General features: G+C 38.7%; 1 protein-coding gene across 2 annotated transcripts; it reads right to left on the bottom strand.

Annotated features, from left to right (window-relative positions):
* Positions 1–261: 261 nt before the first annotated feature.
* Positions 262–6,656, bottom strand: LOC112196981 (MAP kinase kinase MKK1/SSP32). Of its 2 annotated transcripts, none has more exons than XM_024337496.2 (13): positions 5,722–6,653; positions 5,065–5,461; positions 4,333–4,981; positions 3,918–3,958; positions 3,440–3,508; positions 3,067–3,167; positions 2,841–2,919; positions 2,288–2,386; positions 2,090–2,158; positions 1,901–1,950; positions 1,730–1,811; positions 1,284–1,378; positions 262–824 (listed from the first exon to the last, which is right to left on the bottom strand). In XM_024337496.2, exons 1-13 carry the CDS (start codon positions 6,174–6,176, stop codon positions 698–700), a joined length of 2,313 nt encoding a protein of 770 aa, XP_024193264.1. In that variant the 5' UTR covers positions 6,177–6,653; the 3' UTR covers positions 262–697. The 2 variants fall into 2 exon arrangements, 1 of the variants encoding a protein (XP_024193264.1); XR_002935491.2 differs by having other exon boundaries at positions 789–824; positions 1,284–1,389; positions 5,722–6,656.
* Between the last annotated feature and the right edge of the window lie 10,862 nt (positions 6,657–17,518).

The raw sequence follows: 17,518 nt of genomic DNA, 5'->3' as shown, positions 1-17,518 counted from the left end.
CTTTCAGTTTTGCCTCAAATAGTATGTCACATCAATATCCGATATCCACTACATGTTCATCCAATGGATTAGATCATTTGACTCACATGGGAGTAATGGTCTGTAAAGATAACCCACTCACCTTCACCAAAGTTCACTGCCAGCTCCGAAAGCATGTCATACAAAGACCAACTAAAGCAATTGAATTTTCAGCTATTAGATCCAAAGAGAACAATAAGACCAAAGTGGACATCCTAAAATGACTAGAAATAGAACAAAGGGTAAATAAGCAAAAGATTGATCACTATATTTACTCAAATGAATACTAACTGTGAAGTATTTTCTTCTCTCCCCTTTGTACAACAATTTTGTCTACGTGGTGCTGAAACTTTCCCATCATATAAAATAACAAAATGGGGTGACATGAGATCCAAACAGACATGACTCCCTGTACTTTGAAGATAAAATTTTATGTCAGTGAACAAACAAGCATCACACAACCAACCCATCACCATCTAAAGTTAGGTAGCTCACAACTATCCATCTCACTTTGAATTTTGTGGTTCCAATACCACAAGGCCCTCTGTGGCTATCCTTGGCTGCCAACACCACTTGCCATTAACAAATGCAAATTGCTCAATTTGTGGCCTGCTTCATCTTCATCCCCAATGTGGTAAACGAAGCAATGAAATCCTATACACAGAGTAAGCTTGGTGGTCTACAGTTCTTTTTGGGTGCTATCACTTACGGCGGACCGCGCTGCTTGGAATTGAAGAGCGTATTGTCTCTGCAGATCTCGAAGCTTTTCCAGCAGCTCTTGAAATGTTGGCCGGCTAGCGGGATCACTGGTTATGATGAAATTGAAGTTAGCACATTAGCAGTTTTACCAAAGTTGAATAGATGCAATCATATGACCCAACAAATGCCAAACCACATTGGCTATCAAATGATAGAAAATCATTCTACGTTCTATCCACAATGACATCTGAAATTCGTATGAGATATATGATATACACAAACCTAACAAGTACAACTATTGCACTTGGCGAAATAGAATGATGATGGTAATGCAAACCACTTTTAGGCTAATGCTGGCTAGAAAACAGGGTAGTGCAACTAATAACATCAAGATATGCACCCATCAGCATATGTAATGCAGAGAGACGGGTAGGAACTTTGCAATTATACTAGGAATGTATATAAGCATCATGACCTCTAGAAAGTGATCTCATATAAACTGATCCAAGTTGAGAGGTTGGATCCATCAAAGGAGAATCAATTAAGAAGTACGGAAAGAATTCTACCTTTGCCAGCAGCTCTCAATTAAAGAAATCCACTGCGGGTCAACATCTTTTGGGATCTCTAGTCTTTGGTTCATGAACCCTACAGCTCCAATCACCTGCAAGTATCCTAAACGAACTGTTGTTCATATGTGCACATGTCATAGCCCTCTAGTTATCACTAAAAAAAGAAATGAAAAGACCAAAAGATTACACTAAAAAGGCTCGGTTCATTTCTTTAGACAAAAATATAAACAATGTTGAAACCAAAGATATATTAAATCAAAGATTCAACAACTGCATTGTTCAAAAATCAAATATCACGAGAAAGTAATAAGTATTACAAATTTTTCATCTATCACAGAAACGTTCAGACCAAAGAGAAAAACATATATCACAGAAATGCTGTCAAATACTTTTTTTAATTTTTTTCAATAGTGCCTTGATATATTTTCAAAAGAAAACAATACCTGCATTGAGTTTAGATTATCCCAAGGGATCTTTTCAGTAACAAGCTCCCACAATATCACTCCGTAGCTATATACATCCGACCTATACATAGCACTTAGAATATGTAAATGTAGTTTGGAGAAATCAGAAGGGATAAAGACACTAAATCCTAATGAACAATTGAAACATACTTCTCATCTGAGGGTTCATTGCGTAGAACTTCTGGTGCCATCCATTGGGGCTGCAAAACAGAAAAATGACAGACTTCAAAATTTTGGCGTCATATATTACATCTGCCTTTCCGGAAAAATAAAATAAAATAAATTGTAACCAATAAATTTCTTTAATAAGGAGGAAGTAGTGAATGCCAGTTAAAATACCGTTCCCCTCCCAGTCTTGGTTGTGAGAAATGTTTCATGCTTTAGACGTGAAAGACCAAAATCACCAACCTGGTCAGATAAATTAAGCGTCAAGCTTTAACTTCATATAAATGCCACAGAATCTGAAGAAAACGAAAAAAACAAAATGGACAACAAAACATCAAACGGTGGGAAACAAAAACATAACCAATGGCAGACCTTGACAGTCCAGTTCTTATCAACTAGGAGATTTGAAGACTTCAGATCTCGATGGATGATTGGAGGGTTGAAATGATGAAGATAATTCATGCCTCGTGCCTGAGGAAGGAAAAGAAACAATTGATAAGTGCACAATAACAAAATGATGATGATCCAGGCATGGACCAATGTCGTGGATATTTATCCAACCCCCAGATGCACACAATTTTTAAGCCCACATGGCAGAGTGGATAAAATTCTAAGACCCATGTTTATGGGAGGGAGGGAGGGAGAGAGAGAGAGATTTTGAAACAAACAATGTAAAACAAACATCATAATCATCTTTGTTCTTTTTCTTCTTTTTGTTTCTCAGGGGACTGGGGAGGGAGGGAGGGAGAGGGAGAGGGAGAGAGAGAGAGAGAGAGAGAGAGAGAGAGAGAGAGAGAGAGAGAGAGAGAGAGAGAGAGAGAGAGAGAGAGATTTTGAAACAAACAATGTAAAACAAACATCATAATCATCTTTGTTCTTTTTCTTCTTTTTGTTTCTCAGGGGACTGGGGAGTTTAATAACTCACTATATCCAGAGCCATATGAACACGTCGTCTCCAATCTAGTTTTGCTGTGCTTCTTTGTAGTAACCGAAACAAACTTCCACTGCATTAAGAGAAATTTTGTAAGCCCAAGAAGTACTTTACAAGAAAGTAAGTAATATATTAATTATTGTTATTGGTCAAAACTAGAAACATAGATTACAAACACTGGCATATAAAGAGCTTTTGGAAAGAAAAGTTGAAAACAGACCGTGGGAGGAACTCTGTTACGATGCAAAGACGCTCGGGAGAAGTCACAGCTCCCATGAAAAGCAGAACATTTGGATGTCGAAGCCTTTTCATAAGAGATACCTTCATAAAGAACACCACAATGTGACATCAGCATTTACAAAACTAATAATAGAACCAATACAAAGAATCTTATAGGAAAGTTTTATAACAGTATGATATGGTGTAGTCAAGATTTCCACAGCCACAAGTTCCTTGTGAGATATAAGATGTGCATTACTTAATCCCACACTCATGAAGAGAAATCTTCATCGGGTATATTTCGAAACTTTCCAGTCAAATTCTGATCTACTTCACAAGTACATATTTCAACATTGAGCAGCTAAGAAGCACACCTCTTGTCTGAAGGAAAGTATCACATCTTCTGAATATTCTTGCCTGGAGAATACCTTGACAGCAACATCCTGTAATAGCAAAGATAATTAGAGCAGAACACAGATCCCACAATGCACCATTACTCTGACACATGTTCATATATTGAGAAAGAGTTCACTTTGTACTGCAAACACACATACAATAGACTTTGAAAATATACTTGACATTTTCATCCAATTTCACACTATATCCATAAGTTGTTGACATAAAAACTCTATGTTTAGCATGACAATTTATTTATTTTTGGTTGAAGCAAGACAGTTTAGGAGCAGTGTTTCTGCTAAGCAGGACTGGTTGCAAACCAAACTACATTTTGTCTTCAACAAGGTAATTGAAAATGATTCGCTTCAACTTATAACTTTTGGTCAAGTCAGAAATTATATTTTTGTGTACCCACATAAATTTGAAGTTAGCTATAGAAAGAGCAAAAGAACATACTGATCCGTACCACAGACCATGGTATACAGTTCCACATGAACCTGCAGACAGGAGACAAACAGAAAAAATATATCAGAAACCTAGCAAAAGTCAAGAATAAACTAAAAGACAAAGAGACTATATTTGGTCAAGATGACCAATTCTGCAGCTACTGCAAAATGACTATTAGGTGACCTGTAGATGAATGACCATAGATGGACATTTCTGGATATCAAAAATGTCCCAATAACCAGTGTAAATAATGATCCGTGAAAACAATGGTTGATTTAGGAAAGATCAAATACATTTTGGAGGATTCATTTTAACACCTTTGGACTATTGGACAAATGCTTTGGTGTCTAGAAATGAAAAATATCAATACTTCACAAGAATACTATGATCACCAGCATGCACTGGTCACTTAAGAGTTGATTACCTTGCCCAATCTGTTCTCCAATCATCAAGTCTTCCCACAAGATTTCGTAATCCAAGCAATCAGTGTCCACGTCTACCTTATTCACAGTACTGCTGGTGCTTCCACAGCTGCTGGCACTGCTTGTGCTGTTAACATTAAATGAGGAGGTCCAGGATCCTGAAGCCTCATTAGTTGCATGTCGATTACTTTCAGTCGCGTAATTGTCAGGTTTTAAACCACAATTATTCTTCTGAGGAACTGGATCATTCTCTTGATCATTTTGCAACCAAGGCCAAAGAAAACGAGGGGTCTTAACCTCCGATCCTTCTCGCTCATTTCCTTTCCATGGCCAAGTTATCCCTTTCTTACCAATCCATGCTTCTGCCTTTGAGGATATTACCTTGTGCATTGGCGGTTTTCCTTCACTCTCATCGCCAGAATCTCTGGAAGGTTTTCCTGGAGACTTTTCATCCATCTGGGAAAACACACCAAAAGGAGATGGGGCTATATCTCCTCTAGGTGTGCTAGCCCCACTTGAATTTGCATCCTCCCGATGGTCATAGTCCGAACCATGATCAGAATGATGACTATCTACACTCACACCTTCCCGATCCATATAGTTTTCTCCTGCCCGAATTTTCGACTTGACTTTGTTGCTCATCTTGGATGCCTGTTTCATGACTATAACAATCAATACTCAAGGTACACCATGCAATAATAAATTTCAGGAACATGGAAAACTATCAGACTAACCAAATTTGTAATTTTTGATGCAATTGCAGTTTGCAGAGGCTGCTGAGGATCAAGACCAAGTTTAGTTGTAACAGTAGCTTTAGTACGACTGAAGCTTGAATCTGGTTCAGGGTGCGTCCTCATTTCTTGAAATGGCTTGGTATCACTTGACACACAAATAACCCCAATAAAAGTGCCATCATCATCATAGAATGGAGTATTCGTTATAGTAGCTGAAAATCTCTCCCCCTTTTTGTTCTTGACAGGGAAGTGCCCTGTCCAGCTCTCCCCCTTGGTGACTCTTTGGATTATATTATGTCCTACAACATGGTCCTGGGGATCTGTTAAGAACTCAATGGGATCCCGTCCCAGGGCCTCTGCCGCTGAATAACCATACATAGCTTCAGCTGTTTTGTTCCTGCAAATTTCAATTATCCCACTTTCAAACACACAAGTTTCATGCATAAACAAGTCAAATGTTGGGCCGTATTGGTCAGGAAAACTCCTAGTTCCACTACCAACCCGATTTGACAACCACAACCCATAGACATAGTCAAACTCAATTCAAAACCACCACCATTGCACATTTGCAAAGACAACAATCCAAAAAGTTACCGAAAGAAAAAGGAAAAAAAAAAAAAAATCTGCAAAACCAAGACTTGGATTTAAACAACTCACCAGTAAATTATACGACCCTGGGGATCAAAAATATGCACTGCCTGCCCAATGGACTGCAATATATTCAGATACTGCCTATCAGTAAAGTTCACCGCCGACGGCCCGCTACCACCTCCACCTCTAAAATCATCGCCGGCGCGGCCGCTGCCGCCAGTCGGAGGATCATGGCTGCGGCTCTCCCTCTGCAGCGGCGAAGAATGCCGAAACGAAGTAGACCCTCTCTTCCAACCCACCGCGTCGGCTCCAGCTACGGCGCCGCCCCCGGCGACTCTCCTCTTGGGCAAAGACGAGAATCTGGACCGCTGCGGCGAGACCGAGTGGGCCCTCGGGTGCTCGGACTTAGCATCGGAGTTGTTCCGGAGCTTGGACATCTCCTGCTTCAGGTGCTCCTGACCCTCCTCCAGCACCTGGATCTTCTTCAGCAGCTCCTCCGGCGGCGGCGGCGGAGTGTCCATTATCAAGTTTCTAACTTTGAACCAATAGACACAAACTAACCCTCAGTGTTGGGTCGAAAATGGAAATATGAGCAGCACAGCAAAAACAAGAAGAAGAGGATTCATGGGTCTTTCTCTCTCTCTCTCTCTTTTTCTCTTCTCCTCTGTTTTTAACTCCCACTCTGATCCAACCAATTAAAGTAGAGAAAATGACGGGTGCCCAGATGATGAGAGTTAAAACCAAAAGTATAGGGTGTGAGGGGGTTGAAATTGATATGACAGGGAGTCAGAGATTGATGAATATAATCTCCAAGACTCGAACTTTGTTAGCTGCTCTGATAATTAGAGCAGTCAATTACTTTGCTTTTCTTTTTCTTCTTCTTCTTCTTGCTTTCTTAGAGAAAGAGAGAGAGAGAGAGAGGTTTTTGCTTCTCTTTCTCTCTTCTTGTTGTTTTTGGGCGGTTTGCTGTTTCCTCTATATTGCTAGTTTTATCATCATCATCATCATCTGAATCCAACCATTGAGACCAGAAGTTATTTATAGGCTGCACTCTCCAAATCATTGGGTCACGCGCTCAACAGTGGGCGTGGGGTGTGACAACCAACGATGGTTCTGGAATTTCATTTACTAGACCAATCAGCGAAGAGCGTGCTCTCCACGCTTAATGTTGGGTTGAGCCTCTCAAGCAGCCTTTTTTTTCAACCCGGTTAAAGGCACCCCCACTAATTTTTCTAATTCCACTCCTCTTTTCAACTGTACCACTCCCTATTCTTCTTCTTTTTTGGAGTTTTCATGCAAAAAATTCATACATCATAGATAAATTCCAAGTGGGGAATGTCCAAATTTGTGCAAGACTTTTTTTCTCTATTTTTTTTTTCATCTTATATAATTAAGTCAATTCTTAAGGGAATGATTAAATTTTTTAACTACCATATATGTCCTTATTAATATAAATATTAATAAATAAATTATTTCTATATGAGGATAAGATAGTCAATATACTATATCATATTTGAAAAACTTGCAATACCTCCCATGAAAAAAAAAAAGTTTCCCTAAAATTAGGAGAGAATTTGCTGTAATTTTTTTTATTTAAAAAAATAAAAGCCAATTCGCACATGTTAAGGAGCTAGTTTAAATGAATAATGAAGTGATATTAGCCTTCAAATTAAAAAAAAGAAGAAAAGGATATCAGTCTCTCGCTGGTGGTTATCGTAAGACTTTCTTTCTCTAATTTTGATCAAACTCATAGTTCAGACATACTCCGGGATTTTATCATTTTGCCCTTGGCTCTCTTAAGGCATTAAATGTTATAACAAAACTATATATTATAAAGGGTGAGATGAGGTTAGGTTGCGAGCTATTCCTAAGCTGATGGCTTTGCTTCATAGTTCATACATATCACAAGAAAAATGTGCATCCTTTTTGTGGTCCAAAAACTGTCTAATCAGTTTGGTTTTTGACTGAATAGGAAACTAAATCTAGAAAGAAATATTCCATAATTGGACAAGAATTTTTTGGTTGAAGCAGTCTCTTCCCTTTTTTTTTTTTATCAAGTCTAAAGGAAAGCCATGAAAGTTCTTGAACGTATGGAATAAATTGAGGATGAAGAGAAGACACATAAGCACTAATTGAGTGTTGACTTTTGCTTTTCTTAGAGTTTGCATTATTGATTTTTTGTTTTCTCTTTTCTTATACCACAGACAACTTTTTTTTTTTTTTTTTTTGCGCTTTTGTGTAATAGACTATTCTCGATAATTATCAATTGTTGGTGTATGAGAAGATTTTTTTATATCAGCAACAATTATTTTGTCTTGTATTTATCTCTTTCTTGTCTTTATAATCTTAGTAGTCTGGTATACCGTACACCTACTAAAATATATAAAAAGTTAAACATGCTATTCAAAATAGATAAGGAGTTAAAATAGAGAGTTTGTTAAAAATGCTAGCCATTTTGGGTTAAATTTTAGTCAAAATAGCTAAAAAGTCATTTTAGCTAGCCACTTTAGAAATATGTCTGCATCAGTGCTCTCTATTTTGGCTAATTTTAAATTTATATTATTTTTTAAATGAATAATAAATAGTTTAAATTTATTTATAAATTACACAAAATAACTTAAAATGAATGTTTTAAATTGTAGAGAGCCTCATCTCACTCTCTATATTTAGGAACGAGATAGTTAAAAGTTATAATGAAGAGTCACTTAAGAGTCTGGTGCAGCTGCTAAAATAGATAAAAAGCTAAACATGTTCTCCAAAATAGCTTAGGAGCCAAAATAGAGAGTCTGCTAAGAGCATCTTTAGCAATGCTAGCCATTTTTGAGTCAAATTTTAGCCAAAATAGCTAAAAAGTCATTTTAGCTAGTCACTTTAGAAATATGTTTGCGTCAATGCTCTCTATTTTAGCTAGTTTTGAAATTATATTATTTTCTAAATAAAGATTAAATAGTTTAAATGTATTTATAAATTACATAAAATAACTTAAAATGAATGTTTTAAATTATAGAGAGCCTCATCTCGCTATATTTAGGAGCGAGATAGCTAAAAGTTATAATAGAAAGCCACTTAGGAGTCTGGTGCAACTGCTAAAATATATAAAAAGCTAAACATGCTCTCCAAAATAGTTAATGAGCCAAAATAGAGAGTTTACTAAATATGCTCTAAAGAACGTAAATGTAGAACATTGATCTAATTATGCTAATATACGGCCATAAACAGTAATTATCGGTCATTAGTACAATATTTAGTGGCTGTAATTGTCAACAGAGATGACAATCACCTGCAAATGTGAGAGAGCACTCAACAGTTGTAAAACTTTTACAACTGCTTTTAATACTTATTTTTTTTGCCTTTTAATACATGAATAAAAAATGAATGAGAATTTTCGCTAATTACTCTTGAGTGATTTGCCGATTTCAAAACACATTAACGCTAATTGTCTTTGGTTACTATTAATGTTTCAGAAAAGTCAATATTAGTTTAGATGATTGTCATGATTATTATCGATTTTTAAAATTAAATGATTGTGTGAGGACATAAATAATTTGTGACTTTCCGGTGGTTCCTCAGGTGACAATTTCGGATTTAGAAGCAAGAAGTGAGTTGCTTCGCTTGACTCATCTTTAATTCTAGAGCAAAATTTCATCTCATTAGAACTTCAAACTTAGATTGCGTACACAACATGAAAATGGACGTGCAAGCACACAATTTTTGGAGTGAAGGGGACAATGAGCATACTCATGTCTTCTTGTTCTCTTTTCTATAACAAATATAATTGTATATAATTGTTTGGGACAATAATCATAATACTTTACTTACATTAGTCAGTAGTGACACTTCCATTGTTACCATCAGCTAAACTTTTACATTAAAATACAAGAGACACCATACTCTAAAATAACCTTATCCATCTCATATATGTACCTAACCCAGCATATTATAACTCATACTGTCCTATCAAGTTGACTTAATCATTTTATCTATTTCAACTTATCACAACTTGATTTTGATTTTCCCCATTATTTTTCTTCTTCATTGTGTTTGTTCATATGTCCATTGTTATTATTCATGCGCTGGCTGGATTTATGAATTACTTTTGAGAATAATAACCACAAAATAAGGTATCCAACATCACCATCTCAAATCTTGAGCCATTCATCAGATTGAAACATCCAACTATATGGGACAAATAGCCAGATTAGGACAAGTAGCAGGTTCTGGGTTCCATCCAGCCCAAGGATAATGTACAATTCTGATGAAATGTTAGCCCAGAAAGCTAGGAAAGTGAACCCTAATTGGCTCTGTAACTGGGTAGTGTGAATACCTAACCTACCTGCCTAAAAAAACTTACCACTTACAGCAACAAATCAATACAAGGGGTAGGCAAACTGTAGGGGTTTGGGTTTTTCTTATCAGGAAAAAAAAAAAAAAAACTGTAGGGTTTTGGGGTACTTCTTGGAAAAATCAACAAAATCAATCCTAAAAAACTGCCCAAAGCACTTTGAGTAGCATCTTTAACAAAGATAGTCTGTGTTGATTATGGAACCGTTTTATAGTGTGTTTTTCAACGAAGCGTTCCTACTACTTTTGCATTAGACACTTGTAATTAATTAGAAAAAGGAAAGTATGTACTTCTAACGAAAATGATTCGCAGCAAATTAAATCACTTTCTACAAACACACTAAGCTATACGCAGACATGCATGTGATCCAAGAATATAATATATCCACACTTCATATAATGATCAGATAATTGTCATGTCACAAAAAGTTGAGCAACTACAAGAGAGTACTGGATTACTTACATACTTTATCACACACACAAGAACTTTACAAATTAAATAGATAAGGATAACAAGCTCTCCATTCTGGAAACTTTTGGACATCTACGCTTTGTCCCTTTCACTGAACAACACAAGGCAGTAAACCGACACATGAATACTTGAGTACTACATTTTGTGATCTTAAGCAACCAGCTACCTTGAGCAGATGTATTGGTGAGTTGAACTGGTGTAGAATAGTGTTTTTAGTTCTGTGAAAGGAGCATTACCTAGTCAACATTGTTTGTGCATCTCCGAGGCACAGGAAGCTCGAGAATAATTAACAAACATCTTCCCGAGCATCCCATGTATTGAACTTTTACGATTCATGAGCTTTAAATCGTCGTGCACATGGTCAGTACGTTCTAGGCATTCCTGAGTTGTAGATCAACTGCTATAGAACATGTCTTCAACTACCGGAGGAACACTTTCATCAGGCCATACCTTCACCCTAAACAGTCCGAGAATAATAACATCCATGGCATTCACAATATAACCAAGCAAAAAAAGCTGCTTTTTTGTACATTGCAATTTGCTAACACTGGCCAAGTGATGTTAATTTGTTTGAATACCGCCAGATCGTGGAGATATAATTGCATTACATAAAGCATATTATATGCATGTTTACTTATACGGCTGAGAGAAAGTGATAGTATCATAGCTACCAGTAGCATTTTTCAGTTCCAGCTGGAACTGTGGAAGTATCAGAAAATGCTGCTTCATCTGCTATTGGTAAATGAAGCAGCGAAACCACTGCTGGTCTGCAATTCCTTTTGGACGTTATCTCCAGAGACAGAACACGCTGCTTTGAAATGGTTTAAGCTTTTCCAGCAATTCCTGAAATGTTGGCAAGCGAGATGGATCACCAGTTAAAAGCAAAAGAAAAAAACAGTACAGTACGTCAAGGAAAAACACTTGGCTTACTTTTTAATGCCATTATGTTTATATGAAACTACCTATAACAATCAAATGATAAAGGATTCTTATGAGACATGTCTAACTTATGCTCACACTTGGCTACAGACACAGTAGGCACCAGAGCCTGCATCAGAACCTACAATCTCGGAGGACCACATCTCACATCGAAGAAAAGGGAAACCTCTTCCCTTGTTGAGAATATATAAGTCAGCTCAACCACCTCCATGAAGGGTATTAACTTCTTGTCTCTTAGTGTTACTCTGTCAATTTACATTCATAGCCTTACTTAAACATCGGAGAGACATAGATCGACCAGTTTGGTCTGCACGTCTGACATTGTGTATTTCCTTTGACAGGGACTTGGAGTCATCCTTGTATCCATCAGCGGGTACCACATTTTGTCAGGCTACACTGGAGAAACCAACAGAAACAATGAGTAAAATATGAGGTGACCAGATCCGTTGCTCAAAGTGGAGGAACGAGCAGGTTCACCCTTGAAGTGAACGTAAGAACTATATATCCCTCTGTTGTTTAATCCGAGCTTTGCGAATCACCATCGCCATCTCAAATGGGCAATTGTTATGTATGACAGTGCTTTTAGAACTACTTAGAAGCACTCTTGGTAGCATCTTAAGCAAAACTCATTGGTGTTTTTTGGACTGTAGAAACACTTTTTACTGTTTTCTAAAAAAGCACCTCCACTCTGTTTGCTTTTATAGTAAGCAGTTGAAATTTGAATGAGAAAAATGTGCGGTTCCAATAAAAGTAATTCCAGAGCAAAAGCATTTCCTACCAAGACTGCAATGTAAAAAGAAAAAACATAGGGGATCCAAGAATGTTTTCAAACCGAGAGAAAAACCTATATTGATCAGATAATTGTTAAGGGAAAAATTCATCAACGGTGTCTGGACACTTGGGTGACTTTCAGAATGATACCTAAACTCTGAGTGTTATCAATGTGATACCTAAACTTTACTTTTCGTATTATCGTCGTACCTCTGGCGAACTTCTGTCACGTTTTCGCCAACTGTGAGCACGTGAGCCCAAAAATGAGGGCAAAAAAGACATTCTGCCCTCAGTTTGTTTTAGGAAATAATTCACCAACGGTGTCTGGACACTTACGGGACTATCAGAATGATACCTGAACTTACAAAGTTATCAATGTGATACCTGGACTCATTTTTTCGCATCAACGTCGTACCTACGACCAATTTCCATCACGGAGCCATTAAATTTTGCATATGAGTAACTTGATGAAGACAAAAAGACCGATTTACCCTCAAAAGTTTTTTTTTTTCTTTCTTTTCTTTCTTTCTTTCTTTCTTTCTTTATTCTTCTTTCTTTCTTTCTTTCTTCTTCTTCTTTTTGTTTTCTTCTTCCCCTGATTTGAATCATGAAGATTCAAATCATCTTGCTCGGCTGATTCCTACTGCCGATCGCAGATCAAACACCGCTGTTGCCTCTCAATCCACCTTCATGCACCGCAAATGCTTCTGGTTCCTCCCACTTCAAATCTTACAGCAAATTGAAATTGTGCGTTGAGGCTTCGCTGCTCACTCCGAGTTCATCCCCACCGCCGACGACTTAGCCACCACCACTCTTGTTCTCTCCTCCGACTCCTTTTTATACACCATTGATCAGAAACACAGACCCTGCCAGCCCTCCACTCTCAAATCACAGCTCCAATCCCACCCCGCCATCCTCTCCGTCGTTCCCGACATGCAACACCACCTCCACAACATCCTCACCTGCAACTTCACCGGTCTAGCTGACAACTTCGGCCTCTAGCCCAACTTCAATCAGAGGCAATTGTAGGCAAACAAAGATTAACATTAACTTCGGCCTCCACACCATCCTCATCTACAGAAAATTCGAGCTGTTCTGATTCACCAGCTCCGCCACTCTGCTACTGCCCACCATTGCGCCTCGCCTATTAGCAAACAAAGAACTTGGAGCCTCCACCATCGAGAAATGGAGGCTCATGTTCTGCATGTCTTGTGAGGCAGATATCGACACAATCGGAGAAGATGTTGTCTGAACAGAAATTGAGTTCGGGTTCCACGACGGCAGCTCGTCTATTACGGCCTTGGCTTTCTTGATGAGCCAATCGACGGCCATGCTGGGCCGGTCGTATCCGAGCCAGTCTTGCACGTCGTAGAATTGAATGGCGATGTGGGCGACAAGCCTGAAGGGGTGGTCCCTGGGGCCTTTGGCGGTGCAGACCTTGCTGTGGCGGTCCTTCTGGCCGGTGGCCCTTAGAATGTGGCCTCGAGACTCCACGATTTCGCTAGCGGTGGAGGAAGAAGCAATCCTTATCCCCAAACCCAATCAAGAAGCAGTGGAGGACGACATCATTGCGCGGTAGTGGAGGTTGTGGCTCTCCCCCATTTTTCTTCCTGCATATTCGATGGTGGGTTCTCCGAAAGCAGTGGTGTTGGCAAGGAGAGAAGGAGAGCATAAAGAATCCGAAAAAGAAGAAGAAGAAGAAGAATAATAAAGAAAGAAAGAAAAGAAAAGGAAAAAAAAACTTTTGAGGGTAAATCGGTCTTTTTGTCTTCATTAAGTGACTCACGTGCATCGCAAGTGCAAAATTTAACGGCTCCGTGACAGAAATTGGTCGTAGGTACGACGTTGGTATGAAAAAATGAGTCCAGGTATCACATTGATAACTTTGTAAGTTTAGGTATCATTTTGAAAGTCTCGTAAGTGTCCAGACACCATTGGTGAATTTTTTCAAAAATTTTTGAGGGTAAATCGGTCTTTTTATCTTCATTAAGTGACTCACGTGCATCGTACGTGCAAAATTTAACGGCACCATGACGGAAACTGTTCGTAGGTACTACGTTGATATGAAAAAATGAGTCCAGGTATCACATTGATAACTTTGTAAGTTCAGGTATCATTCTGAAAGTCTCCTAAGTGTCCAGACACCGTTGGTGAATTTTTCCCAATTGTTAATCATCTATGTTACATGAGGTTGAACAACTAGAAGACACTTGGACTACGGGCTTTATTACCCAAAGAGGAAACTAACATATAAAAGAAACGTACAATCAACTCTCCAATCTGGAGACTTCAGGCCGGACATGTACACTGGTTCCTTATACTGAGAAATATAAGGCAGCAACTCAACGCATTAATTACATCATTATTGATACTTAAGAACCACCTAGCTTGAGCATATTGGTGTGTGTTTACTTCTGTGAAATGCCCTACAAGAGAATCAGGTGGATGAGGTGCCCATGTAGTTTGTTCTAGGATAAGGAGCATCTAATCAACATCTTTTGTATGTTTTGTTTTTTTTTATATTTTAAATAAAGGGCTGGTTCGGCCACCCTCAAGTCTTAATTAATGAAATTGTTGAATATAGGAGAGACATTGAGCCTAAACATAAGCATCTAGAGAACGTCCTTAAATGATATTAAAAGTTTCTACCAAATAAATGTATGAGAAAATTTCAGTCCACGTTCCCAAACTATGCTACTAAGGCTAATTTGATACTTGAACTCTCAAAAGTATCAATGTGATACCTAAAGACTTAAATTGGCATCAACGTGATACTTCCGTCTAAAATTTCTGACGGCGCCGTCTGTTTGTTGACGTGGCAAGCACATGGGCAAAAAAAAGAAGGGCAAAATTGACTTTTTACCCTTTTTTGTTAATTCATTTTTTTTTTCTTTTCATTTCTTCTTCTTCTTCGTCTGGGATTTTCTTCTAAACCAAGACCAGTCCGACGACGATGGTGACTCTCTCCCAAGAAATCAAAGAAAAATGGCTTCTTCTTCTCTCTCCTCTCCTTCTCCTCTGCCCAAACCATCACTAACATCGCCGAGATCCTCTCCAATTCTTGCTACAAATCCATCTCTCTCGCACTCCTGTGGATTAACGACGATGTTACATGATAGGAACAACAACCAAAAGAAATGAAAAGGGCTGAGTAGCAATTAAGTGAAAGAGATCATTTTGGAAGAAATTGCAAAATGATTCATGAATCAATCTTGAGTCCAAATCAAGAGTTTAACAAGAGTTTAAAAATCATAATCTTGATCATCTTCACCCTTCTCTAGTTCATCATCTTCATCCCTACTCAATCCCGAAGCTTTGTCTCCATTTCTATGATCAAATTCAACCATCTTTACTCCACCATCTTCAACCATGTTGTCAACTCTAACATCTTCAACCATCTTCTTAACTCTGAATTCTTCAACCACTGAGTTTAAATAGAGAAACTAACTAAACAAATCACAAATTAAAATGCCCAAAGTTGCAGAAAAAGAGAGAGAGAGAGAGAGAGAGAGAGACGTTGTACCAAGACCCAAATTAGTAAGCATTAACGCCTGCAATTTGAGGAAAAATCAAACAGCCCAACAAAACCGAAGCCGAAGAAAAGAAACAGATTCAAGAGAAGGCACCGGTTCGCTGCACACCAAATTCCGGCGAACCCAACTCCACCAACCACCTCCTCCCGTAGCTTTCCCTGTTTGATCACTCAAGTCCCTCCCGTTCGGCGCCAAGATCGCTACCTTGCTCAACGGCCACTCTCTCACGGTACCTTCCGGCTGACCGCCTCGTCTCGCTCAACAACTCGGCTGCCCCAATTTACACTGACGGGTCGTTGATCACGACACCAGCAAGTTCTTCGACTGGTATCGGGTTCGATTTGGAGCTTCAGCCCCAAGCTGCTTGGCACCACGAAACCCTAAGAAGAAGAAGAAGAAGAAGGAAGAAAAAGAAATGAAAAGAAAAGGAAAAAAAAGAATAAAAAAAAGGGTAAATTGGTAATTTCACTTTTTTTTTGGACCCACGTGCTTGCCACATCAGCAAACAGACGGTGCCGTCAGAAATTTTGGACAGAAGTATCACGTTGATGCCAATTTAGGTGTTTGGGTATTACATTAATACTTTTGAGAGTTCCGGTATCAAATTGGCCTTGGCAGAATAGTTTGGGGACGGTAGATGAATTTTTCTCTAAATGTATTCAACCTAGCAGTCTGGCACCAACTAGCAAAGAGTGCTTTACAGGCTACTCTATTTGCTCTGACATAGTGGTGACATAACGAAAAGATAACTCGATATGTAATTTGATTACAACGTAGCATAATCACCAAAAACACAGCTTTTCTACTATGTTGCCGTCGGAGGATAAATCCGATGACATTTAGCTTCAATCTGTCACTATGCGTTAACAACCATTTGACGAAGCAAGAAACTCGCCGTTTACCTAGAGCATACAAGACACTCTGAGTGCACACACATGCACATAGCCTGACTAGCCCTACACAACAAATATAGAGACTTATTACTCGCATAAAGCGCAATAGTACTAAAAGACATAAATAAACAAAAACATTAAATAAAATAAAACCTAACTGAGGGCCCAAAAAAATTGAGTCCCAACCCAATCTTCAACCCACAACGGGCCCACATGCAGTACCCAAATCCAAAAGATCAAACCAGTAAGTGGGCCGTGTCCAGCCCTCCAGCCTATATTGCCCGCTCCAAAGTCGCCTCCCAACACTGGCGTCACTCGTCAGACCATTATCACGTCTCCATCGCCGTCCGACCATTGGCGAGTGTCGCCAACCGTCACGGTCCCTACCCCACACCAACCAGCACTTGGAAACTCTGCCTCGAGATCTGAACAATCGTCTGATCACCATCGTCGGCCAACTCAACTAGTGTCCAATCTATTCTTTGTATATCTTATAGCACAGAAAGCTCGAAATAATTAAGTGGCGACATCTTAGACTATCTGATACAGTGGACTTCATGGTTCATGAGCTTTAAAATCTTCCTCCAAACGCTCAGGCCTAGGTCTTCTGGAGTTATCTATCGAACATGCCTTCAACTAATCGAGGAGGACTTCCATCAGGCCATACCTCTACCATAAAGTCATAAACGTACAACAGATTTAGACAAGTAAACATCCACAGAGCAATAACATTCATGGCATTAACAATAAAAGAAGCAGAAATAAAAGCTTCTTTGCTGTACATTGCAATTTGGAAGTGGTGTCCCAAGACTAAGCCAAGTGATAATTGATCGTGGAGATATAATTAGAATTACATGAAGTACATTATACTCCTTGTTAGAGGGCTAAGAGATGGTAAAAGGATCACAAGTAAC

The sequence above is a fragment of the Rosa chinensis genome, chromosome 4 (assembly GCF_002994745.2).
Source record: "Rosa chinensis cultivar Old Blush chromosome 4, RchiOBHm-V2, whole genome shotgun sequence".
In the NCBI taxonomy this organism is placed as follows: domain Eukaryota; kingdom Viridiplantae; phylum Streptophyta; class Magnoliopsida; order Rosales; family Rosaceae; genus Rosa; species Rosa chinensis.
Note: the sequence above shows the minus strand (reverse complement) of the source record. Positions and strands in the feature narration are given on the sequence as shown.